Raw genomic sequence first — 26,484 nt, 5'->3', positions numbered from 1 at the left:
ATAATGAAGAAACTAAAAATGTAGTGAAACATGTCCCCTCATGTGATTCTGTCACATGAGCAGGGACATGTTATTAATTAAATTTTAAAACTTTTATTTTATTTTTATTTGCTTTTGGAAACCTCATCCCACCTGTGGATGAGGTTTCCAAAAAATGCAAAGGCCAGAAAGCCCTTTTGCCTGCCCACCAACTGTAAGGTTGGACGGGCAGCGAAAAATTTAAGTTAGTTGATTGCTTTTATGGCCTTAACAGGCCTTTTAATTGTCAGCTGTCGACTCTGGCGCACGCCTGCCAACCGAACTATTGCGCGGCTGCATGTCGACGTCAGCACACTCGGCTGATGTTAACGTGTGTCATTTCACACAAGCGGGTCAGGCATGCGCACGCCGAGCTAAAAATTTTGCCTATAGTATTTATTAAAAGAAGTGACATTCGTTGCCTTCCCTTAGGCAAATTTTAGCAATAAATAAGTTCAGGTTCCTGAATTGTGAAAATGGGGTGATGTACATCAAATAAGTTGGGGCAATGAAGTAGACTATAGATAGAGAGATGACTTGCAGGAGAGAGGAAACTTGGTAATAAACTAATAATTAAATAAATTCAGGAAGGGGTGGAGATGATCAGCAGAATGGGATGGCGAAGGAATGAGGAAGGCGAGAGATACGTTGCGATCTATAACTTCCTTATGGACAACCACACTGATATCTCGGCATTGATGAAAATTTGGGTCACAATGGCAACACCTTGTCCTTAATGAAACCTCACCACCTGGCTGTATTTCTTACCACATGTCCCACCCAAACCGCATCGTCAAACTGCATCTTGATCTCTCCCCTTGTCATCCGATGCCTTCGCCTCACTTTATTCCTTTATAATCCTCGTATTCTACCACAACCCCAAGCTCCAAGTTAACCTCCCTTCTTTCCTCATTCAGCTTCTGCTCTGAACAATTTCTCACCTTTAGTGTCAAACAATCTCCATTCACTTTGCTCTCTCCTGATTTTGTTGCCCTATCCTCCAATATAAACTCCCATACCCATTTTCAGAGCTATGCCTTCAAATTTACAATTTAATATCACTACTCCTATAATCTTGACTACATACATGGCCATCTCCAACCCCTTCCTTGTATCCTTCACAAACATCCCCCAATCCCTCTCCAACCTCACTTCCTCCTGGTTCTCAATCATATTTGCTACCTGACACGTGTCATAAGCACACTTTCTCTTCTTTAGCTCAATTTCTGTAGAAGACTCTCCCCCAGGTTACTCACAACTGCACGTGCAAAAACTCGAACTGCCTAGCCTTTGACCTTCCACTTGTCACCACATTAAGCAGCTGTCAAACTGCTCATCCATTCTCTCACTTTCAGCTTTGATGCCCTAGTCTTCAATATACATTTTCCAGCTATCATGGTTGTTCTGCCTCGTTTGACCTTCCCTCAAAAGGGAAGGGTAGGACAAACAAATTAAGTTAAAGAAAAAGTGTGCTTATGACAGGTGTCAGGTAGCAAATACAATTGAGAACCAAGCTGAATACAGAAGGTTCAGAAAGAATGTGAAAAAGCAAATAAAAGAAGCAAAGAGGGATCATGAAAAAAGACTGGCAGCTAACAAAAGGAAATCTCAAAGTATTCTATAAGCACATCAATAGTAAAAGGGTGGTAAAAGGAGGAGTAGGGCCAATTAGGGACCAAAAAGGGGATTTACACATAGAGGCAAGAGGCATGGCTGAGATGTTAAATAAATACTTTGCATCTGTCTTTACCTATGAGGCAGATGCTGCTCAGGCCATGGTGACAGAGGGGGAAACTCAGTCACTAGAATTGATAAGGAGGTGGTATTGGATAAGCTGTTGGTCCTTAAAGTTGATAAGGCACCAGGACCAGAAGAGAAGCATCCAAGAATATTGAAGAAAGTGGGAGGGGAAATTGCAGAGGCACTAGCAATGATCTTTCAATGTTCCCTGGATTCAGGAGAGGTGCCGGAGAACTGGAGAATTGCAAACATTACATTCTTGTTCAAAAAAGGTTGTAAAGATCTGCCCTGCAATTACAGATCAGTCAGTTTAACTTCAGTGGTGGGGAAACTTCTAGAAACAATTATTTAAGGTAGAATTAATAGTCACGTGGAAAAATGTGGATTGATTCGAAAGAGTCAGCATGGGTTTGTTAAAGGAAAATGGTATCCAAGTTTTTTGAAGAGGAAACTGAGATGGTTGATGAGGGCAAGGCCGTTGATGTGGTGTATTTGGACTTGCAAAAGGCGTTTGATACAGTGCCACACAACAGACTTGTGAAGAAAGTTATAGGTCATGGAATAAAAGAGACAGTAGCAATGTGGATACAAAATTGGCTGAGGGATAGCGAACAGAGTAACGGTTAATGGGCATTTTCTGGGCTGAAAAGTAGTTTGTAGTGGAGTTGCCCAGGGGTCGCATTGGGACCCTGGCTTTTTGACAGATATCAGTGATCTATATCTTGGTGTGCAGGGGACACAAAGTTTGCTGACAACACAAAACTTGGGAGAATTGTAAACTGTGAGGAGGACAGTTTAGAACTTAAAAAGGACATTGACACATTGGTGGAGTGGGCAGATAGCCACATTGAACTTCATCTGCCAGCTAAGTGTGAGGTGATGCACTTTGGTACAAAGAACATGGAGAGTATAAAATAAAGGGTACTATTCCAAAGGGTGTGCAGGAGCAGAGAGACCTGGGTGTATATGTACATAATTTATTAAAGGTGGCAGGACAGGTAGAGAGAGCTGTTTTTAAACCATACAGTATTCTAGGCTTCATTAATAGGGGCACAGAGTACAAGAGCAGGGAGGTTATGATGAACTTATATAAGACACTGGTTAGACCTCAGGTGGAGCATTGTGTACCGCTCTGGGGGCCACATTATAGAAAGAATGTGAACGCATTGGACAGAGTGCAGAAAAGGTTAACGAGAATGGTTCCAGGGATGAGACACTTCAGTTATGAGGAAAGACTGGAGAAGTTGGGACTGTTTTCCTTGGAGAGAAGGCTAAGAGGAGACTTGATAATCAAAATCATGAGGGGTCTGGACAGAGTATATAGGGAGAAACTGTTCCCGCTCGTGAACGGATCGAGAACCAGAGGGCACAGTTTTAAAGTGTTTTGTAAAAGAAGCAAATGCGAGGTGAGAAAAAAAACTTTTCAGTAATCGAGTAGTTAGGGTTTGGAATGCACTGCCTAGAAGTGTGGTGGAGGCAGTTTCAATTGATGCATTCAAGAAGGCATTGTATGATTATTTAAATAGAAACAATGTACAGGGTTATGGGGAAAAGGCAGGAGTTTGGCACTAAGTTAAAATGCTCAGAGAGCCAGTGCAGACACGATGGGCTGAATGGCCTGCTCCTACAATTGTATTCTCTGCTCAAGTCCAAAGGCAGACCTCAGCATATCTGACATACAGCTGATTTAGCCACTCATCATCAGAACCGACAGGATCAAATCCTCTCTCCTCTGCCAAAAGCAATCATGACCTCAGGATCATCCCAAAGGGGAATGACAACCTGGTTTCTTCTCGTCACCCTCACCATGAACAACAAGTGCAAGCAGATCATGGGCTGCTTTATCACTAAGAATCAGATGGTGTCAGCTGTGGCACAGTGGTAGCACTCTGGCATTTGTCAAAAGGTCAATGGTACAAGCCCACTCCAGAGACTTAAGATCATAATCCAGGCTGACTCTTCAGTGCAGCAGAAGCAGTGCTGCACTGGCAAAGGTGACATTTTTTAGGATGCCTTAAAAGATCCTACTGCATTACTTGAAGAGTAGGGGAATTCAGGTCAACACTTATCCCCCAATGAACACCTAAAAATATGTTTTGATTAATTATTTCATTGTTATTTGTGGGACCATGCTGTGTGAAAATTGACCTCCAGCATTTTCTGCAACTTGAAAATAAAGCGCTTTGTGACATCCTGAGGTCAGGAGAAACTGTATATAAATGCCTTCAGCTGGCAAAGCTAGAATTTCTTCCCTAAACATCAGAGCCCCTCTCTTTAAAACTCCTTTAAGCCTAGCTCAAAATCCACTTCCCGACCAGGCTTTTCCTAGTATCTCTTTCAGCATTCACTTTTGTCCGATTTTGCCTCGGTGAAGTGCCTTTGGGTGTTCTCCTATACTATACATAGAAATTGTATTTGCTGCTCTGCCACCCAGTGCAATTGTAAAGGGGTTGCACAGAGAAGCTGACTTTAGGAGCTATATTAAGAATTATAGCCCTGAGCTTGGATCTTACATGATAGAACTTATAACATTAAAAATCCAGTCACAGCACTATTTACAGGCATGACAGATTACAGGCATCACAGGTAAAATGACACTGTCTAAATGAGGTTTTTCTTTGGAAACTCCGACGTCAGGTTTTATCAATGTATTCAAGGTTAAATGTTACGACCCATGCAGAATTATCGATATAGAATATATAGAAAGTGATGGTAACTAAACTGGATAAAAGTTACATCCAACAATAAAATCGTGGATTCTTTGGGGGAAGCATCTCCCCCAAGGTAAATTCTGACTATGCAACTTCAGGCATCATGAAGTAACACAGTTCCCTAGCATGCTGTTCTGCACCCAAACCTCAACATCCTGAAATTAGACTACAGGCTGCAAACAGGAGGAATGTGAAACCAATTAGTAATGGGGGTGTCAATGCTCTGATTATAAAGCAATCAGAAAGCACAATGTCTCTCTTGCTGTCAGTGTCAAGTAATGCTTCCACTTTTTAAAAATTTATGTACAAAGCATATGTGACAATATAATAACCAAATACATTCTTCAGATGCATATGTTGCCGGCAAGACCAGAAGTTTTTACCCATTCCCAAATTAATCTGCAGGGAATGGTGCATTTGGATCAGGCAGGCTTTTCATGGCACTGGTCAGGACATAAAATTAAAATTGACTGTCATTGTTAGGAATCCCAGAGTGTAAATTTCATATGTTGGATCAAGAGTGCACTACAGCAGACACTGAAGGCTTTTTAAAATATCCCTTCTTGGGATTTGAGAATTGCTGGCAAGGCCAGCATTTATTGCCCATCCCAAATTGCCTTTGAGTTGGTGTTACTGAGCCACCGTCTTGAATTGCTGCAGCCCATGTGGCGAAAGTGCATCCACAGTGCTGTTGGAAAGAGGTCCAGATTTTTGACCAGCAACAGTGAAGAACGGGTGATATGATTCCAAGTCACGATGGTTACGACTTAGGAGGGAAACTCGCAGGGGTGTTGCTCCCATGCGTGTGCTGCCATCTCTCGTTCATTTTCAGGTTAGGACAAGCGAACCAGTTAAGTAATTGTTTTGAGCTGGAACAGTTTAGTCATGCAAAAAAGATTATTCCAGAGCTTAGAGGTCAAATACATAAATTTCTGCACGTGAAAGAAAACATGTATTTGTTAAACATTTTCTTTTAAATGTGCTCAAGGTGAGAGTTGTTAATGCTGCGGGATGGAATTCTTGCTAAGGAATTCTCAATTAATGACAGTTTTGTGCTGCAGGCTCATGCGCACTAGGAACTGGAAAGAGAATGCCCAAAACAATTTTCGATGAAAAGACCAACACAGAAGAATTTCATCCAACAGCTTGGTTGGATCTGAAGAGAGTGAAAGGTATTATCATCAGGGTAGTAAGCCACTTCTTTAATTCACTCATTTATGGGATGTGGGCATTGCTGGCTAGGCCAGCATTTATTGTCCATCCCTAATTGCCCTTGAGAAGGTGGTGGTGAGCTGTCTTCTTGAACTCCATGTGGCGTAGATACACCCACAGAGCTGTTAGGAAGGGAATTCCAGGATTTTGACCCAGCGACAGCGAAGGAACGGCGATATATTTCCAAGTCAAGATGGTGTGGGACTTGGAGGGGAACTACCAGGTGGTGGTGTTCCCATCTATCTGCTAACCTTGTTCTTCTAGATGGTAGTGGTCATGGGTTTGAAGGTGCTGCCTAAGGAACCTTGGTGAATTTCTGCAGTGCATCTTGTGGATGGTACTCACTGCTGCCACTGTGCATCGGTGCTGGAGAGAATGAGTGCTTGTAGAAGGGGTGCAAATCAAGTGGTTTGCTTTGTCCTGAATGGTATCAAGCTTCTTGAATGTTGTAGGAGCTGCACTCATCCAGGCAAGTGGGGAGTATTCCATCACACTCCTGACTTGTGCCTAATAGATGGTGGACAGGCTTTGGGGAGACAGGAGGTGGATTACTCACCACAGGATTCCTAGCCTCTGACCTGTTCTTGCAGCCACAGTATTTATATGGCTTGTCCAGCTCAGTTTCTGGTTAATGGTGGGATGTTGATGGTGGAGGATTCAGCGATGGTAATGCCACTGAATGTCAAGGGGTGATGGTTAGATTTTATCTTGTTGCCGATGGTCATTGCCTGGCACTTCTGTGGCATGAATGTTACTTGCCGCTTGTCAGCCCAGGCCTGGATATTGTCCAGGTCTTATTGCATTTGGACATGCACTGCTTCAGTATCTGAGGAGTTGCGAATGATGAACATTGTGCAATCATCAGCAAACATCTGGAAGGTCATTGATGAAGCAGCTGAAGGTGGCTGGGCCGAGGACAACTACCTTGAGGAACTCCTGCAGTGATATCCTGGAACTGAGATGATTGACCTCCAACAATCATAACCATCTTCCTTTGTGCTAGGTATGACTCCAATCAGCAGAGAGCTTTCCCCCCGATTCCCATTGGCTCCAGTTTTGCTAAGGCTCCTGGGATGCCACACTCAGTCAAATGCTGCCTTGATATCAATGGCAGTCACTCTGAGCTCACCTTGGGAGTTCAGTTCTTTTGACCATGTTTGAACCAAGGCTGTAACGAGGTCAGAAGCTGAGTGACTCTGGCGGAGCTCAAACTGAACATCAGTGAGCAGGTTATTGCTAAGCAAGTGGTGCTTGATAGCACTGCTGATGACTCCTTCCATCACCTTATTGATGGCGAGTAGACTGATGGGGCAGTAATTGGCTGGGTTGGATACGTCCTGCTTTTTGTATACAGGACAGACCTGGGCAATGTTCAATTTGCTGGGTAGATGCCAGTGTTGTAGCTGTACTGGAATAGCTTGGCTAAGGGCACGGCAAGTTCTGGAGCACAAGTCTTCTGTGCTATTGCTGGAATATTGTCAGGGGGCCCATAGCCTTTGCATTGTCCGGTGCGTTCAGCGGTTTCTTGATATCACCTGGAGTGAATCGAATTGGCTGAAGACTGGCATCCATGATGTTGCGGACCTCCGGAGGCCAAAATGGATCAGTCACTCAAAACTTCTGGCTGAAGATTGTTGCAAATGATTAAGCCTTATCTTTTGCACTGACGTGCTGGGCTCCTTCATCTTTGATGATGGGAATATTTGTGGAGCCTCCTCCTCCAGCAAGTTGTTTAATGGTCCACCACCATTCACAACCGGATGTGGCAGGACTACAGAGTTTAGATCTGATTCGCTGGTTGTGAAATCATTTAGCTCTGTCTATCACTTGCTGCTTATTCTGTTTGGCACGCAAGTAGTCCTGTATTGTAGCTTCACCAGGTTGACACCTCATTTTTAGGTATGCCTAATGCTGCCATGCCCTCCTGCCCTATACATTGAACCTTGGTTGATCCCCTGGCGTGATGGTAATGGTAGAGTGAGGAATATGCCAGGCCATGAGTTACAGATTGTGGTCAAGTAAAATTCTGCTGCTGCTGATGACCGACAGCACCTCATGGATGCCCAGCCTTGAGTTGCTAGATCTGTTCGAAACCTATCCTATTTAGCACAGTGAAAGTGCCACACGATACACTGGAGAGTATCCTCAGTGTGAAGACAGGACTTCATCTCCACAACAACTGTGCGGTGGTCACTCCTACGGATATTGTCATGGACAAATGCATCTGAGGCAGACTGGTTGGTGAGGATGAGGTCAAGTATGTTTTTCCCTCTTATTGGTTCCCTCACCACTCGCCGCAGACCCAGTCTAGCAGTTATGTCCTTTAGGACTTGGCCAGCTGGGTCTGTGGTGGTGCTAACAAGCCACTCTTGATGATGAACATTGAAGGCCCCCGCCCAGAGTACATCCTTGCCTCCTTCAGTGCTTCCTCCAAGTGGTGTTCAACACGGAGGAGTACTGATTCATCAGCTGAAAGGGGCGGGGTGGGGGTGTACATGATAATCAGCAGGAGGTTTCCTTGCCCATGTTTGACCTGATGCCAACACTTCCAACACTTATTTAAACCTGACTCTTTAAACAGATTATGGACTCTGCAAGTAGTTGAGGTGGATCTGAGTTTTGGGAGTATGCAGGGTTTAGGGTATGTTATGGGGTGTCACATTAGAATAGCCATCCATGTTAGATTGATGGAGGGGGTATATATTGCGGAGAGTGGCATAGGCAAATTTGGGGAAAAAAGGGAGGGGAGTGCATCAAAGGATGTGGAAGTAGCCAAAGTTGTGAAATATAGGGCCTTAAAAATTAAACAATCAGACACAGAAGTAAAACTAAAAGCACTATTAGATTCTGTGATGATAACCAGGCAACAGTTGAAAAAAAAAATTGAGCACACTTCCAAACTCATGGGCCAGAAACCTAAAGGCAAAGTTGATTGAAGATACAATCCAAGAGTGGGATGTTCTATGAATTCCCTTAAAAACTTCCCAAAACTTAATAAATAACTTGGTAATGTCTACTGTTGAGTAAACCAGCAAGGACGCCAAAATTCCCATTAAAAATAAAATGATTAGCTGCAAATGAAAAAACAAATGTTCACGTCATCAGTTCTTTCAACAGTAACATCATTTAAGTATTGCTACTATGGACTTCTAGCAGCCTCAGGACTTCTGAGCATACATTCCAGTTACAGACATACGCGGAATGGGATTTGATGTTTCTGCCATGCAAAAACATGTAGAGTAGGAACACCTATACAGGCAACATATTTAAAATGTTAAAAGCTGGAATTTATTTGTTCCCAAAACTCAGTTCAAGTGGGCACTGTACATAATGACAAAACAGGAGACAAAGTGAGGCGGGGGTACATAGTAGACTCCTAAGGATGTCAATTATTTTTCCTTTCTGGAAAGCTCAAGTGAATGCCTCTGGGGAGTGTAAAGTATAATGTCAGCTAGATTCTGCAGCTAAATCTTCAATTAAGCTATTAAGAATGCTTGATTTATTACTAGGACTACAGGTTTCTAAAGAATTAATTTTCAGGGTCTGGGTGTCACTGGCAATGCAGGAATTTAGTGCCCATCCATAATTGTCATGGTTTAATACAACTGAGTGACCTTCTAGACATTTCAGAGAGCAGATTAACATAGAAAATACGAGGAGTAGGCCATTCGGCCCTTCGAGCCTGCTCCGCCATTCATTATGATCATGGCTTATCATCCAACTCAATAACCTGCTCCCGCTTTCTCCCCATATCCTTTGATCCCTTTCATCCCAAGAGCTATATCTAACTCCTTCTTGAAAACATACAATGTTTTGGCCTCAACTACTTTCTGTGGTAGCGAATTCCACAGGTTCACCACTCTCTGGGTGAAGAAATTTCTCATCTCAGTCCTAAATGGTCTACCTCGTGTCCTCAGACTGTGACCCCTGGTTCTGGACTCCCCCACCATCGGGAACATCCTTTCTGCATCTACGCGTCTAGTCCTGTTAGAATTTCATAGGTTTCTATGAGATCCCCCCTCATTCTTCTGAACTCCAGCGAATATAATCCTAATAATCCTAGCCACTCAATCTCTCCTCATATGTCAGTCCCGCCATCCCAGGAATCAGTCTGGTAAAGCTTCGCTGCACTCCCTCTATAGCAAGAACATCCTTCCTCAGATAAGGAGACCAAAACTGCACACAATATTCCAAGTGTGGTCTCATCAAGGCCCTGTATAATTGCAGCAAGGCATCCCTGCTCCTGTACTCGAATCCTCTCGCTATGAATGCCAACATACCAGTTGCCTTCTTTACTGCCTGCTGTACCTGCATGCTTACCTTAAACGACTAGTGTATGAGGACACCCAGGTCTCGTTGCACATTCCCCTCTCTCAAATTATAGCCATTCAGATAATAATCTGCCTTTCTGTTTTTGCTACCAAAGTGGATAACCTCACATTTAACCACACTATATTGTATCTGCCATGCATTTGCTCACTCACTCAGCTTGTCCAAACCACCCTGATGCATCACTGCATCCTCCTCACAGCTCACCCTCCCACCCAGCTTTGTGTCATCTGCAAATTTGGAGATATTACATTTAGCTGCCTCATCTAAATCGTTAATATATATTGTGAATAGCTGGGGTCCCAGCACTGATCCCTCCGGTACCCCACTAGTCACTGCCTGCCATTCGGAAAAAGACCCATTTATTCCTACTCTTTGTTTCCTGTCTGCCAACCAGTTTTCCATCCATGACATCGCACTACCCCCAATCCCATGTGCTTCAATTTTACATGCTAATCTCTTCTGTGGGACTTTGTCAAAAGCCTTCTGAAAGACCAAATAAACCACATCCACTGGCTCCCCCTCATCAACTCTACTAGTTACATTCTCAAAAAATTCCAGTAAATTTGTCAAGCATGATTTCCCTTTCGTAAATCCATGCTAACTTGTCCGATTCTGCCACTGATTAAAAACAATCTTAACTCGCAATCTTAACTGGTAATCTTAACATGATCAAGACTAGGTAAAGATATCCTTTCCTAAACAGCAAATTGTATTCATATAGCACCTTTAACATAACAAGTGTTCCAACGCTTCACAGAGACATAAAGCCAAGCCACATGAAAGATATTAAGACAGATGACTAAAAGCTTGGTCAAAGAGATAGATTTTAAGGATCACCTTAAAGGAAGAAAGCAAGGTAGTGAGGAAAAGAGGGGATTTCAGAGCTTAGGTCGTAAGCAGCTGAAGGCACGCCACCAATGATGTAGCACTTAAAACTTAGGATGCTCAAGGAGCAGAATTAAAGGAGGGCAGATATCTTACAAGGCTGGAGGAGAATAGAGAGATAGGAAAGGGCCGGGCCAGGCCATGGAGGAATTGGAAAACAAGTATTGGAATTTTAAAATTGAGGTGTTGTTTAACTAGCAGCCAGTGTTAAGTCAATGAGCACAGGGGTTTTGAGTGAAGGGCATTTGTTGTGAGTTAGGACACAGGCAGAGTTTTAGATGACCTCCTTTATGGAGGATAGTGTGTGGGAGGCCAGCCAGGACTGTATTAGAAAAGTCAAGTCTGGAGTTAACAAAGGCATGAATGAGGATTTCAGCAGAAGAGCGGAGCAAGGGTGGAAACAGACAATATTACAGAGGTGGATATAGACGATCTTCTTGATGGTCAGATATGTGGCTGAAAGCTCATTTAAGGGTCAAGTATAACACCAAGGTTGCGAACAGTCTATTTCAGTCTTAGGCAGTTACCAGGTAGAGGGATGGAATTGCTTGCAAGGGTGTAGAGTTTGTGGTGAGGATATTTAATTGGAGGAAATCTCTGCTCATCCAGTACTGGATGTCAGATAAGCAGTCAGACAATTTAGAGGCAGTGGAGGAGAAAAAAAAGAGGTAGATTGGATGATGTTGCTGAGGGGTGACAAGTAGATGAAAAATAGGACAGGTTCAAGATAGATCCTTATAGGGCACACCAGAGCTATCTGTACAGAAATGGGAAGAGAAACCATAGATGGCAATTCTCTGGTCATGATTAGATAGATAAAAATGGAACCAGGCAAGTGCAGTCGCAACCAGCTGGATGATAGCGTGGGCAGGGGGTGGTGGCGGCACTGGAGAAGGTTAGTGTGATCGACTGTGTCTAAGACTACGGGGACATGTCAAGAAAGACGAGAGATAGCGTGCTTTTGTCACGTGTAATGACATTTGCAATTCCATGAAGTCATTTTGGTAGTGTGGAAGGGGCAGGAACTTGATTGGAGGGATTCAAACATGAAGTACTGGAAAGATAGGCTCGAATTTGGGACGCAACAATACATTCAAACACTTTGGAGAGAAAAGGAAGGTTGAAGACAGGGTGGTAGTTTGCAAAGAAAAAGGGATCAAGGGTTTTCTTTGAGGAACAAGGTGATGCAGCAGATTTGAATAAGAGGGGGACAGAGCCGGTGGAGAGAGGACATTAGAGAAGGAGTTAAACTTTTACCACAATCCGACAGCTTCATGGTCACACTTACTGATCTTGGTGTTTTAATATCGAAATTTTGTTTTAAAACTGAATTTAAATGCGCAAATTTCTAAGGGGGGATTTAAACTCATGTCTCTGAATCATTAGTCCAGGTCTCCAAATACAAGTCCAGTAACATAACTTCAACTTTAGCACATCCTGAACATGTAGTGTGAAAAAAATCAAATGGTCTGCATTAAAAAAAACAGGAAATTGTTACTGGATTTTACTTAGGTGCTTAAAATGATAGAGGTCTTTGAGAAGACAAGACTCACAACAGGTAGAAATGCACTTAGTCTGCTTAAAAACTATAGGAAACAAAATGATTTATAAAAGATCAAAGGGTATAAAAATTAATGGTTGTGACAGTAACTGGTCATCAACTATGACAGAGTATTCTGCTGTACTCACCAAGATACCACCCTGAGGGCCATTTCTAGTTGCATCTGCCATATCTGAATAATGCTGAAAGAAAAATAAAATTTTCATTAAATCCAACATAAACAACAAAAAATGCATTCATCTCATTACCATATGTGGGATGATGCCAGCACAGAATGGCTACCACATTTTCCCACACAACTGCCACAGCATTTATGTTTCAAGAAAAAGCTGCATGTAAATGGGAGTATTTGATCTTTTGATATGGATAGTTTACTCCTGACAATTGCAGGGTTTTTTTATATGAATTATCCAGCAATGTGAATTAAGCAATGTAAGTATCACAGCAAAATGACAATTTAGTGTTAAAAATGGAATCAATTAATATTTTAAATTAGGTATTCACTACATATTACATTCCCATTACAAAACCACCAGTGCCTCAATTGGATACGCAAATCTTCCTGTTATCTCATCTCCCCTTGCATTTTATACTGGGTTGAAAAGTATTTACCATTGCAGAACCTTGTTTGAAATACAAAATGATTGATTCCCCGGGGTAATGAAGCTGCAGTGTTTACAATTCAAGAATGAAGCTGCTTTTTATTTTATTCCTTAGTGGTTGACAAGCAAATTACAACATGTCAACTGAACTCCCTGGACATATAGTAAGCCTTACGGTGCACCATTCAACAGAACAAAATAGATTTTACAATTTAACTACCAAGGGGGAGAAACTGTGTCAGAGCATTAAGATATTTATACAATGAGTTTTAAAATAGTTCTTGAAAAATACTCAACCATATCATTAACTATGAGGTGCAACAACTTTGCAAAACAAACTTCACAAGCTGATGCTGAGTCATATTTCTCTGAGATGTACTGAAAACTTTGTAAACATAACTTAGCCCACATCACTGGAAGTTTCCCCAGAAATCTCAACATTTAAAAAATAGAATTCTTTGATTTGGTATTATGCAGGTTGCATTACAACAATTATTCATAGAGCCTTTCTTAAAAAGAATGCTCAATACACTATCATTAAAAGTAATGCCCAGCTTGATCTCATTGCATAATTCTCTTGTAAAATGTGAAGTGGAAAGTGAACGGATTGCAGAGCGGAGAAACACCTTCACATCCTGTCTGAATGACAAAATATTTCTGAACTTTCAACACTACAATTTTAAGTAATTAATTTCTACATTATAGAAGTAGAGGATACATGATCAAGATCTGCAGAATTATAATATTTTTAGTAAGAATGATGGACAGCATCACACATGACTATGAATTATTTTGGATATCAATTTTTCATCTAAATATTTTTTGTGCAAGATATCCTCTCCCCATTCATTTTCTTTCTCCTGTTGTTGTCTTCCTGACACTACAGCTGAAAAAACGTGGAACACTACAAGTGTACAATGTAGCTCATAACCAGAAGTCTTCTCTTCGCCCAGCTTCCACCTCCCACTAATATGGCAGATATGGAACTAAGCAGGGCATGGCTCAAATCAGCACCTATTCCCAGTTAGCAATGCTGCTGGCTTCTTTTAGTACACATTCTAACTACATCACATATTACCTAATCACAAGATTTAAATATGGTACATTTAAATGAATCATAGATAGGTTGATATGTTGAGTCTTGAGCTGATAATTGTGTTGAGTATTACAACAATACTGAACAATTTTGTTTTTGCCATTCACTTCAAATTATCTTCCTTCTCTGTGAAAAACCAGAAAAAGAACAATGGCATCAGACATACAAATTACACTTCTGGGAATTGAAACTGACAATCTGAGTGTGGCATATTTCAGAAATGGAACATCAATGCAAGAAGCTCTTCTGGTAATGACAGGTAAAGCAGAACATATAGAGTGAAACATTCAACTTTCCAATGCATTCCATTTATGCCAACTAAGGCAGAGAGCAAGCATCATCATATGCACACAACATGAAACTGAGGGGCCACTTAGGTAGCTTAACTCTTTATTCATCATACAATGTTAACAACAAAGTAGCCATTCTGCCCATCGATTCTGTGCTGCTTTTGCAAGAACTCAGCTAGCCCCACTCTCCTGCTTTTCCTGCAGCCCTGCAATTTCGTTTTTCTCCAAATGCTTATTAAATTCTCTTTTGAGAGTCATAATTAATTGTCTCCACCATTCTCAGTCTGCACATTCCAGATCCTAATCACACACTGCTTAATGATTTTATTCCCTCATGTAACTGTTGGATTCTTTTATCAATCAACTAAAATTCAGTTTCAAGTGACTCAGGTTAGAGCAGAGCTTCCCAAACAGTGGGCCATGACCCCCAGTGTGGTCACAAGATGAGGTTTTGGGGTTGCGGGTGGCGGGGGCGGGCAGGGGAAGGAGGGAGGGAGGGAGGGGGTGGCGGGCAGGGGAAGGAGGGAGGGAGGGAGGGGGTGGCGGGCAGGGGAAGGAGGGAGGGAGGGGGTGGCGGGCAGGGGAAGGAGGGGGGCGGGCGGACCGACCAACTCTCAAGACTCCATAAATTTTCATCTGCGGATCAGTGTCAGACATTAAAATGGGGAAAAAAATTGGAAAATACTGGGTTGGAATTTGGACATCCCTCCCCTGAATTAGGGGGCCAGGCTTGTCGATCACTGCCAGTTTTAACATCTCTGGACACTTGGACTTTGCTTGCAGAAATATCAAGACATCAATGGCTTTACTGTCTCCACACAGACAACCTAACAGCCCAGCCGTGGAGACCGGTGTCCTGGGCTGTTGTAATATCCGAGGACAGGGGTAGGTCCCGTTCACTGGTAAAGAGTGAGGCCTGGAACCTTGCCTTGCCGCACATTATCCCCAGCATACAAATGGCGCCGCCCCGTCACACCTCGCGGTCCCTCCCGCCGGCCGGCAGCTCCTGTCGATCTCCGCGCGCGACTCTAGAATGTTCCACGCGGTCACGCGGCGTTACCCCAGCAACCCGCCCGCCGCTCTCACCTGCTCAGACACACAGTGTCTGGGGGATGAGGAGCTGCTGCCAGCAAGAGGTAGGAGGGAGGGAGGCTCGCTCTGGCTCTCAGCTCACGGCCGCTGTAGCTCTCGCCACCCGAACTCTGCTCCACTCCAACCGGAAACAGGCCAAAGCCCAGCGCAGCCGCTTCCGCTGCCCAAAGGGAGCTCCTTGTGCGCAGCCGCAATGTGAAGCTCTCTGCTCCTGCCTTCCCTTTCCCGGGGAGAGTTCCTGATCTCAGCCGTACCGGCCTTCCCTAGAGCTGAGTCACAGCGCATGGGGCAGCATGTTTAAAATAAACAGGCAAGGTCATGCTTGTAAGAAATATGGGCCCGTAATTTCCGAGCTCCCCAGCGTCGCATGTGGGGAATCCCTCTGGCAAGTTCCAAGGTAAGGGTTTGCTCCACAATTGTCCAGAAGTGTACGCTTCCTCTGGACAATTGCGCTGTGCTGGGAGCCATCTGAAAATTCAGTTCAAACCGCTAACTTCTGATGGTTCTGCCGCGGTTATACCAATACTCAAGCAACGTTCGAAGAATTAAAACGTCTTTAACTGCTGAGTAACCACCCCACCCCACGACCCCCCCAGACCTCTGACACCCCCTGACCACCACCCACCCCCGATCTCTGACATCCCCCCCCCCTAACTGACCTCTGACACCCCCCCCCTAACTGACCTCTGACACTGCCCCGACCTCGACACCTCCCATCCCTTGACTTCCGACCAACCCTACACGGACCTCTGTCCAACTGCCCCCAGACATCCCCTGCCCACAAGTCTTATGCAGTTACCTAGGACACTTATTTCTCTCTGGCCTGTCAATTTTCCTGGCCCTTTAAACTTATCTGCTTGACGACAGCAACTGTTGTAAAAAGTTGGGCATGACCTCCTTGAATATGTTGGAGCCACACTTCGCTGGGGCCTGCGAGGAGTCTTTCGCTGCAGGCCCCAAGCAGCTCCGGCGAACAGAAGTGGCAATGTAATTTTCAAGACCACGTAAGTAGGTATTTATTTCTTCTCATTTCTGCTGGCCAGCACTTTCTGATGCTAGCCGGAGGTTACAGCCCATGGTATTTGAATTGGGACGCAAACACATGTCATAAGCCCGTGGTGTCCATGAAACCTGTGCTGGCTCTTTCAAAGAGCAATCTTGTTACTCCCACACCTCAGCTTTTTCCCCATATTTCTGTAATATTTATCCATTTCCAATTTGAAAGCTAATAATCTGTATTGACTGCCCTATCAGGCAGTACGGTCCAAATACTAAACATTCATGGCATAAAAGTTTTTTCTCAAGTCACCACTGGTTCTTTTGCTAATCGACCTTGAATCAGTACCGCCTGGTTGTCAACCCTTCAATCAATGGAAACTGTTGCTCTTTATTTACTCTAAGCCCTTCATGGTTTTAAACATCTCTGTAAAATCTGTTAGATTTCCCTGCTCTGAGGAAAACAGCCCCAGTTTCTTCAACTTAACTGGACAGGCCATATAAACACTAGGGGTCATAACTTCTGAGCTCCTCACTGTCGGATTTAGGGAGTACCCCCAAGATTCACTGGGGAACCCTTCTTGGAACTTCAAAGGTCAGGATTTGCACGGCAATTGCAACCTTCCCCAGGGCGACTGCCCTGCTCTGGGAACCATCCGAAAATGTGATTTAAGTCTCAAACTTAGAATGTTCCTAATAGTTACTCAGAAAATGTTAGAAGAATTAAAACCTCTTCTATCTTCTGGGTAACTATTGTAAAGACACAGATCGCACCCCCCCCCCCCCCCAGACAATTTAACACTGCCCATGCCCTGGCCACATAGGGGTCTCCCCCTGCCCCCCCCACGCCCCTGATTGCATCCTCCATATTGTATTCCCCAGCCCTCGCCTCAATCCCTCCCCGATACCACCCTGACACCCCCACAAAACTGACCAGACTGGACACCCACCTTCCCCCACAGGCCCTATCACCCCCCTGATGTCTGACACCCCCATCCCCTTCTGATGTCCAAAAGCCCCCCCACTCTCCCTGATGATCGACACCTCCCCCTGATGTGTGACCCACCCATCCCCCTCCAATGTCAACAGCCCCACAACCCCTCTAAATTCCGAACACCCCACCCCTAATGTCCAACCCCCTCACTCCCCCAATGTCCAATCCCTCCAATGTCTGACCCCACCACCCTCTGCATTGTCCGACCACCCCCTTTGTCCTCCGATAGCAGCACCCCCACACACCCCTGATGTCCGACCCCCGATGTCAGACACCCCCATCCCCTTCCAATGCCACAAGCCCCCACCACTCCACTCCCCCCAGCCCCCCGACATCGCCACCCCAGCAGTGCCAGTTGAAGCATTTTGTTCATGCTTTTTCTGATGTCATAAAGGCATTGAAAAGTAATACTCAATAGTTTTTTTTTCTCTCACGTTTGATAGGCTTTGTTATCATGGGGAGATAGCTACTGACAGGCATTCTAATAACCCTTATCACTTCACCAGGTCTACTCGTGTGCTGATCAGTAGACACGGTAACAGGGCCTTACATGGAATTCAAATGCATTATGGTGCAGCCTATCAGGATGTGAAACATCCAAACCTTCCGCTACTCCGTTCTGATAACTACACATATATCTTAAAATAGGAAGGGCCAAGCTAACCCTGTAGCTGTGCAAGCCTGCAGCTGAACTGCCTCAGTCCTCCACTCACGAAAGGCCCATGTCAAACGTGAGCCTCTCATGGAAATAATGCAGCAACACCTATCACTGGGGAAGCATTCAGTTGGGTTATAGAGTGCATCAATTACACAACATCTTGAAAGAGAAGCCCCAAGTATATGAAAACAATAATTATAGACACATAACACATTAAATGGAATAACGTTTGTTTGCATTGTATTTCCATTGTATTCAAATGTGTTGGCTAATGTTCCAACTGGTGACAGGACTGGTAACTTTGGTAGTTTATTAGAAGGCCAGTCAGTACAAAGGAGAACTGTTTATGCAGCAGAGTCTCCACAACTGAGCCTGGTGAACACCTCTAGCACCTAGCAAAGATGCAATCATCAGAGATACCATAAAGCAAAGGTGTAGAGGGCAGCCTAGGATTCTAAATAGCCATCTTTCTTTTTGGATTAATTAATGAGGGATTGGTAGCTGGATTACTTCAAAACAAATATACCGTAACTGCTATTTGGGAAGCAGTCTTACACCTTCGCTATTTGTGCGTGTGATCGATGTTGAAGGACTGCGACCATTGCTAGTTATGAATGCTCAATTATTATGTTCAAGAGAATGTATGGCCACATGAAGGATATGCTGGACTTTGGAAAATCCCTGTATTTGGATGAAAATGTAGTGCCTTCTTACACTGAATGAGCCTGAAACATTAAAGTTTAAGGTTGAAGTTATCTTGACAAACATTAGAAGAATTCAATTAAGGTGCCCGACATCCCAAGCCAAAGGTACCATCGGTTAGCTCAAAACCCATGAGACCATCCTTCCTCAGCCACTGTCTTAGCTCAACTGGGGGGGGGGGAAAACTGTAACTTTCGCGCTCCCCAGCATTGGATTTGGGGGGTACCCAAAAGATGTGCTGGGGAATCCCTCTGGCAAGTTCCCAGATAAGGGTTTGCACGGCAATTGCCCAGAAGTGCACACTTCATCTGGACAATTGCACTTGCTGGGAAGCATCCAAAAATGCGATTTAAATTGCAAACTTCAGATGGTTCCGCTGGTGTTAAAACTTTTTCTAACTTCTGAGTAATTATTGTAAAGACTCAGAGCGTCTCCAAGAGACTTCCCCTACACCCCAAACCCGGCCCCCCCGGGACTCCGCCACATCCCCAAACCCTCCTCCCTAACAGGACTCCCCCTACTCCCGGCCTCCGACACCCCCACCTCTCCAGCCCCCACCACCCCCTTGCACCCCTCCCCGACCTCAGACCCTCCCACCCAACCTCAGACCCTGCTGACTTCAGACCCTCCCCCACCTTGGACCCCCTCCACCTCGGGTCACCCCACCCTGACCTCGGATACTCCCCCGACCTCTGACCCTCCTCCCCCCACCGACCACGCCAACCCTATGGACACCCACAACCCCCAAAACCTATCTACTTAGCTTAGACATTTACCTTCCTCAGGCCTGTCAATTTCCCTGGTACTTGAAACTTACCTGCTTTATGGCAGCGTGCTGTTAAAAAAAGGGGGCATGGCCTCCTTGAATACACTAGAGCTAGACTTCGCTGGGGCCTGCAAGGATTCTTTTGATACAGGCCCCAGGCAGCTCTGATGAACGGAAGTGTCAACATTATTTTCAAAATCAGGTAAGGAGGTATCTATTTCTTCTAATTCCTGCGGGCCAGCACTTTCTGACACTAGTCAGAGGTTACAGCCCAGAGTTTCAAAAACAAGTTTCAAAAGAAAACATTAATCTTGTAGGCTCACCCTTTAACTATATTTGATTGAAAAGGTACAGACTAGCAACTGTGGAGATCATATTTGTACAGGTGAAATTAAGAAACAGTATACTGATTTAAAAAATGCAGAAAGTTAACATTGACATCTAACTGACATTACTTCTCCCACTTTGTCATACTACCATTTATGTGCTGTATCTACAATGAGGAACGGTAAAATAACCAGTGTGTTTGACAATTTAAAAACACCTCTTAAATTGCATGTGATGAATCAAATGCAAATATTTTGAACCTTGGGGATTTTATAACTTATACATGCTTTTGTAATACTAAGGTATAAAGTTTTCCAAGTGAAATGAACTGGATGTACCTACTAAATGTTCTGTCAATGCAATTTTTAAAAATTCATTCATGAGCTGTAGGCTTCGCTGGCTGGGCCAGCATCTATTGCCCATCCCTAATTGCCCTCGAGAAGGTCATGGTGAGCTGCCTTCCTGAACCACTGCAGTCCATGTGCTGTAGGTACACCCGCAGTGCTGTTACGGAGAGAGTTTCAGGATTTTGACCCAGTGACAGTGAAGGAAGGGCGATATATTTCCAAGTCAGGATGCTGAGTGACTTGGAGGGGAACTTCCAGGAGGTGGTGATCCCATCTGTCTTTCTAAATGGTAGTGGTCGTGGGTTTGGAAGGTGTTTTTGAAAGAGCCTTGGTGAATTCCTGCAGTGCATCTTGTAGATGGTATACACTGCTGCTAATGTGCTTCGGCGATGGAAGGAGTGAATGTTTGTGGATGTGGTGCTAATCAAACGGGCTGCTTTGTCCTGGACAATGTGAAACTTCTTGAGTGTTGTGCGAGCTGCAGTCATCCAGGCAACTGGGGAGTATTACTCCTGACTTGTGCCTTGTAGATGGTGGACAGGCTTTGGGGAGACAGGAGGTGGGTTACTCCTCACATGATTCTTAGCCTCTGATCTGCTCGTTTAGCCACAGTATTTATATGGCTAGTCCATTTCAGTTTCTGGTCAATGGTAACCCCCTAGGATGTTGATAGTGGGGGGTTCAGTGATGGTAATGCCATTGAACATCAAGGGGCGATGGTTGGATTCTCTCTTGTTGGAGATGGTCATTGCCTGACACTTGTGTGGCACAAATGTTACTTGCCACTTGTCAGCCCAAGCCTGGATATTGTCCAGGTCTTGCTGCATTTGTACATGGACTGCTTCAGTATCTGAGGAATTGTAAATGGTGCTGAACATCGTCCAATCATCAGCGAACATCCGCACTTCTGACCTAACGATGGAAGGAAGGTCATTGATGACGGAGCTGAAGATGGTTGGACCGAGGATACTACCCTGAGGGACTCCTGCAGCAACGCCCTGGAGCTGAGATGGTTGACCTCCAACAACCACAACTATCTCCCTTTGTGCTAGGTATGACTCTAACCAGCGGAGAGTTTTTCCTTTGATTCCCATTGACTCCAGTTTTGCTAGAGCTCCTTGATGCCACTCTGTCAAATGCTGTCTTGATGTCAAGGGCAGTCCCTCTCACCTCACCCCAGGAGTTTAGCTCTTTTGTCCATGTTTGAACCAAGGCTGTAATGAGGTCAGGAGCTGAGTGGCCCTGTCGGAACCCAACTGGGCGTCAGTGAGCAGGTTTTTGCTGAGCAAGTGCCGCTTGATAGCACTGTTGATGATCCCTTCCATTACTTTACTAATGATGGAGAGTAGACTGATGGGAGGAAATCTGCTGGGTTGGATTTGTCCTACTTTTTGTGTACAGGACATACCTGGGCAATTTTCTACATAGCTGAGTAGATGCCAGAGTTGTAGCTGTAGTAGGCAGCTTGGTTAGGGGTGCGGCAAGTTCTGGAACACAAGTCTTCAATACTATTGCCAGAATATTGTCCGGGCCCATATCCTTTGCAATATCCAGTGCCTTCAGCCGTTTCTTGATATCACGTGGAGTGAATCGAATTGGCTAAAGACTGGCATCTGTGATGCTGGGGACCTCCAGAGGAGGTCATAAATTATTTAATTTTAGATTAAATTGTTAGTGTTTTATTTAAACACATTTTTAATAGGGCGTACTAGAATGCCATGGGTCTGGTAAGCCTTGTAACTCTTCAGACTGGACCTACTGCTATCTTTAAAATCTTTATAGCAGGGATGAAGTAATATTTGCAGAATTATCTTGGTTCCAGACACAACTTGGGATAGCATGAATATTTGGCATCAACACTTTTATGAAATATAACAAATTTGATTATCTTGCCAATTTTTTTACAATTGAATGAAAATAAATGTTACTCAAGTTCAATGTTTTAAGTGTGCTGTAAATCACCTTAATACATCAAGATGATATTGAAGAAAGTATCAGTGATTCTAGTCAGAATATTAATATGTTGTGTAACAAATTCTGTCACAATGGTGTGATAACTTTTTATATAACGAGTTTATTGAAACATCAGTTAAACAAACTTTTGTTCTAGTACTAAATAACTGGATTTTCTCTTATTAAGCACTAAAAGATTCCAATGAAAGCTGACCTCTTGACTAATTCATTGGCCCTTAACTTCCTCATTACTTTCCGGCGTTCCGCTGGCGTAGCCTGGAAGTTGCACATCGGGTCCCCGCGGAAGTCCAGATGTACGCACATTCCCGCTAAAAGCGCACTCCATTCGAAGTTCCAACTTGGGATTTTTAACTGCAGAACTGAGTGCATTACGCTGAAGGGCTTTTACTCAAATTGTCATCACAGCACTAACTTTGCCTAGATACCCCGATTATGGACAAGTATTTACATGGATTCTTTTACACACAATCACATTTTTGGCCTAACTGCAGTAAAGAGAGGCAGCAGACATTTTGGAGAGATTCTTTAGGTGGGTGAATTTCTTCATATATGTTTAAAAAATGTTAAAAGTATAAGTAGAATGCAGATGGTGTAAGAAAGATAGAAATTTTATTCTTTTCATGCATTCCTGCTGTTTATTCCGATAAAAAGTCTTTTCATATTTAACAGTCTAGATTTGACTCATAGAAGTGTCTGTAATAAATTTGAGCCAAAGTTATTTTGTAAAAACAAAAAACTGTGGATGCTGGAAATCCAAAACAAAAACAGAATTCAACAACCTTAGATCTTGAACTCCCTCCTCCATCACCACCCCCTTTCTGTTTCTTCCTCCTTCCTTTTGTTTTTTTCCAATAATTTATATAGATTTTTCTTTTCCCACCTATTTCCATTATTTTTAAATCTTTTATGCCCTGCTAGCCTTTCCACCCCACCCTCACTAGAGCTGTACCTTGAGTGCCCTACCCTCCATTCTTAATTAGCACATTCGTTTAGATAATATCACCAAAATCAACACCTCTGTGTTCTTTTGTCTATGACATCTTTTGATTATCTGCTCCTATCACTGCTTGCTTGTCCCTACAACCACCCCCCACCCACCCCCCCCCCCCCCCCCCCCCCCCCGCCCGCCACCTTAAACCAGCTTATATTTCACTTCTTTCCTAAGATTCACTCAGTTCTGCTGAAGGATCATGAGGACTCAAAACGTCAACTCTTTTCTTCTCCGCCGATGCTGCCAGACCTGCTGAGTTTTTCCAGGTAATTCTGTTTTTGTTTAAAAACAAAAAATTGCGGATGCTGAAAATCCAAAACAAAAACAGAATTACCTGGAAAAACTCAGCAGGTCTGGCAGCATTGGCGGAGAAGAAAAGAGTTGACTTTTCGAGTCCTCATGACCCTTCAACAGACCTGATCTTCCTTTACAAGGAGAGGGAAATATAAGTTGTTTTAAGGTTGGGGGGGTGGAGAAGTGGAGGGGGGAGGGGGAGAAGTGGAGGGGGGGATGTTAGGATAGGAGCAGATCATCAAAAGATGTCACAGACAAAAGAACACAGGTGTTGAAGTTGGTGATATTATCTAAACGAATGTGCTAATTAAGAATGGATGGTAGGGCACTCAAGGTATAGCTCTAGTGGGGGTGGGGAAGCATAAAAGATTTAAAAATAATGGAAATAGGTGGGAAAAGAAAAATCTATACAAATTATTGGAAAAGAAAAGAAAAACAAAAGGAAGGGGGAAGAAACAGAAAGGGGGTGGAGATGGAGGAGGGAGTTCAAGACCTAAAGTTGTTGAATTCAATATTCAGTCTGGAAGGCTGTAAAGTGCCTAGTCGGAAGATGAGGTGCTGTTCCTCCAGTTTGCGTTGGGCTTCACTGGAACAATGCAGCAGGCCAAGGACAGACATGTGAGCAAGAGAGCAGGGTGGAGTTTTAAAATGGCAAGCGACAGGGAGGTTTGGATTATTCTTGCGGACAGACCGCAGGTGTTCTGCAAAGCGGTTGCCCAGTTTACGTTTGGTCTCTCCAATGTAGAGGAGACCGCATTGGGAGCAACGAATACAGTAGACTAAGTTGGGGGAAATGCAAGTGAAATGCTGCTTCACTTGAAAGGAGTGTTTGGGTCCTTGGACGGTAAGGAGAGAGGAAGTGAAGGGGCAGGTATTGCATCTTTTGCGTGGGCATGGGGAGGTGCCATAGGTGGGGGTTGAGGAGTAGGGGGTGATGGAGGAGTGGACCAGGGTGTCCCGGAGGGAACGATCCCTATGGAATGCCGACAGGGGGGGTGAAGGGAAGATGTGTTTGGTGGTGGCATCATGCTGGAGTTGGTGGAAATGGTGGAGGATGATCCTTTGAATGTGGAGGCTGGTGGGGTGATAAGTGAGGACAAAGGGGACCCTATCATGTTTCTGAGAGGGAGGAGAAGGCATGAGGGCGGATGCGCGGGAGATGGGCCGGACATTTTTTTTTCTTTTCCAATAATTTATATAGATTTTTCTTTTCCCACCTATTTCCATTATTTTTAAATCTTTTATGCTCCCCCACCCCCACTAGAGCTATACCTTGAGTGCCCTACCATCCATTCTTAATTAGCACATTCGTTTAGATAATATCACCAACTTCAACACCTGTGTTCTTTTGTTCTTTTGTCTGTGACATCTTTTGATGATCTGCTCCTATCCTAACACCACCCCCGCCCCCCACCGCCTCCACTTCTCCACCCCCGCCACCTTAAACCAGCTTATATTTCCCTCTCCTTGTAAAGAAAGATCAGTTCTGTTGAAGTGTAATGAGGACTCGAAACGTCAACTCTTTTCTTCTCCGCCGGTGCTGCCAGACCTGCTGAGTTTTTCCAGGTAATTCGGTTTTTGTTCTGTTTTTGTTTTGTTATTTTGTAAAATATGTTTACGATGCATTTTAATGCAGTATGATGTATTCCAGTTTTAAGAGTCCCTTTAATGCAATGTTGATCCTTAGAAGCCTCTTAAATAGTTCATATATGTGAAAAGGATTCTGCATTCGTTGTTACAAGTATGTAATTTGGCTATTTCAAATGCTTTAGAAATGTGTAATGCTTAAAAGGATATATGCAAGCCATTTGTCAGCTGATGTGAACTATCTTTCTTACAGGTATTCCAGAATCCAGTGCAGATTTCAAACTTGTTCTGCTCATGTGTCCCTTCCCTCCGTTCCAAAATAAGACAAGAGAACTGTTGTGGTAAAGTTTAAAAAAGTTTCATTTTATTTGTAAAAATGTTGAGGGAGTTATTTTTCAAAATGTCATAGTGCAACTGCTTAAGGTAAAGGTTACTGTGTTGTCAAAAATTTAAGGATTTATATCTTGTATGTTATTTTTGTGAATAAATGTTTTTCATAAAACCTCACTGACTGTTACAAATGTGTTATTACAACATCAAAAACACTGAATTTACTGTACAATACAATGATAAGTTTAAGTAGAAAACTATAACTCAATAACATAACTCAAATAAACAACAAATCTGAACATTTTAAATGAAGGCATAAATATACTAATAAACAAAACATACCAAAAAATTAGTCAAATGTAACAAAACAGTTTACAGTCAAGTCAGTGGTCGAAAGCGCAATAAATAAGGAACACGAAGCGATGAATAAACATAGAAGATATCCATCATGAAAAAAATGGGTGTGGATGAGGTAGAGGTTGGAGGGAGAGGGACGCGACCCTAATGCCTTCCACTTCGCACCTGTCCCTGTCCCTGTGACACAACCTCCTGTGTCCCAGATGCATGTCCAGCAGCACGTTTCTCTAAACTGGGCGGCTGCTGGACAGAAGGAGCAGGTGCTGCAATGTTACCAGCAGCAACTGTCTGTGAACTGGGCAGCTCCTGGCCAGAAGGTGCAGCTACAGGTGTTACAACTTTAATTAGAGTCTGACAAAGAGACTCATTGTGCTGTCTCATAAGCTCATTCTGCTCTTGAGAAGTCTGAGTATTGACCTCAGTTAATCTTTGCAGATGCTGGCAAACATCTGTTGAGGCCTAGTATTGCAGTTGTGAATTGGCCTCACAACTTTCATCCTTCTGTGCCAGATCCTGATACAAGCGATCAAGGATGAACTCAGCATTTTCATCATCACTTGCATGGAGTACAAGTTGCCTATGTGGTTGTGGAGGTGGGGGAGCTTCTGCTGCCAATGCCGCA

The 26,484-nt window shown here is 43.8% G+C and overlaps 1 protein-coding gene and 1 long non-coding RNA gene across 2 annotated transcripts in view; one reads left to right on the top strand and one right to left on the bottom strand.

The window, feature by feature from the left end:
* tmem33 (transmembrane protein 33) overlaps positions 1-15,692 on the bottom strand; it is a 39,407-nt gene extending 23,715 nt beyond the window's left edge. Inside the window, exons 1-2 of the mRNA XM_041196051.1 lie at positions 15,534-15,692; positions 12,588-12,641 (exon numbers count right to left, since the gene is read on the bottom strand). Coding sequence (XP_041051985.1) covers positions 12,588-12,629 — 42 coding nt within the window. The 5' untranslated portion in view covers positions 12,630-12,641; positions 15,534-15,692. The remainder of the gene's footprint in view (positions 1-12,587; positions 12,642-15,533) is intronic.
* Positions 15,693-15,736: 44 nt separating this feature from the next.
* Positions 15,737-25,672, top strand: LOC121282357. The gene is made up of 2 exons (XR_005944048.1): positions 15,737-15,936; positions 25,429-25,672. It is a non-coding gene; the product is annotated as an uncharacterized LOC121282357 (long non-coding RNA).
* The last annotated feature ends 812 nt before the right edge of the window (positions 25,673-26,484 follow it).

This window comes from Carcharodon carcharias, chromosome 1, assembly GCF_017639515.1.
Source record: "Carcharodon carcharias isolate sCarCar2 chromosome 1, sCarCar2.pri, whole genome shotgun sequence".
Lineage (NCBI taxonomy): Eukaryota > Metazoa > Chordata > Chondrichthyes > Lamniformes > Lamnidae > Carcharodon > Carcharodon carcharias.
This window is presented reverse-complemented; position numbering and strand designations above follow the sequence as displayed.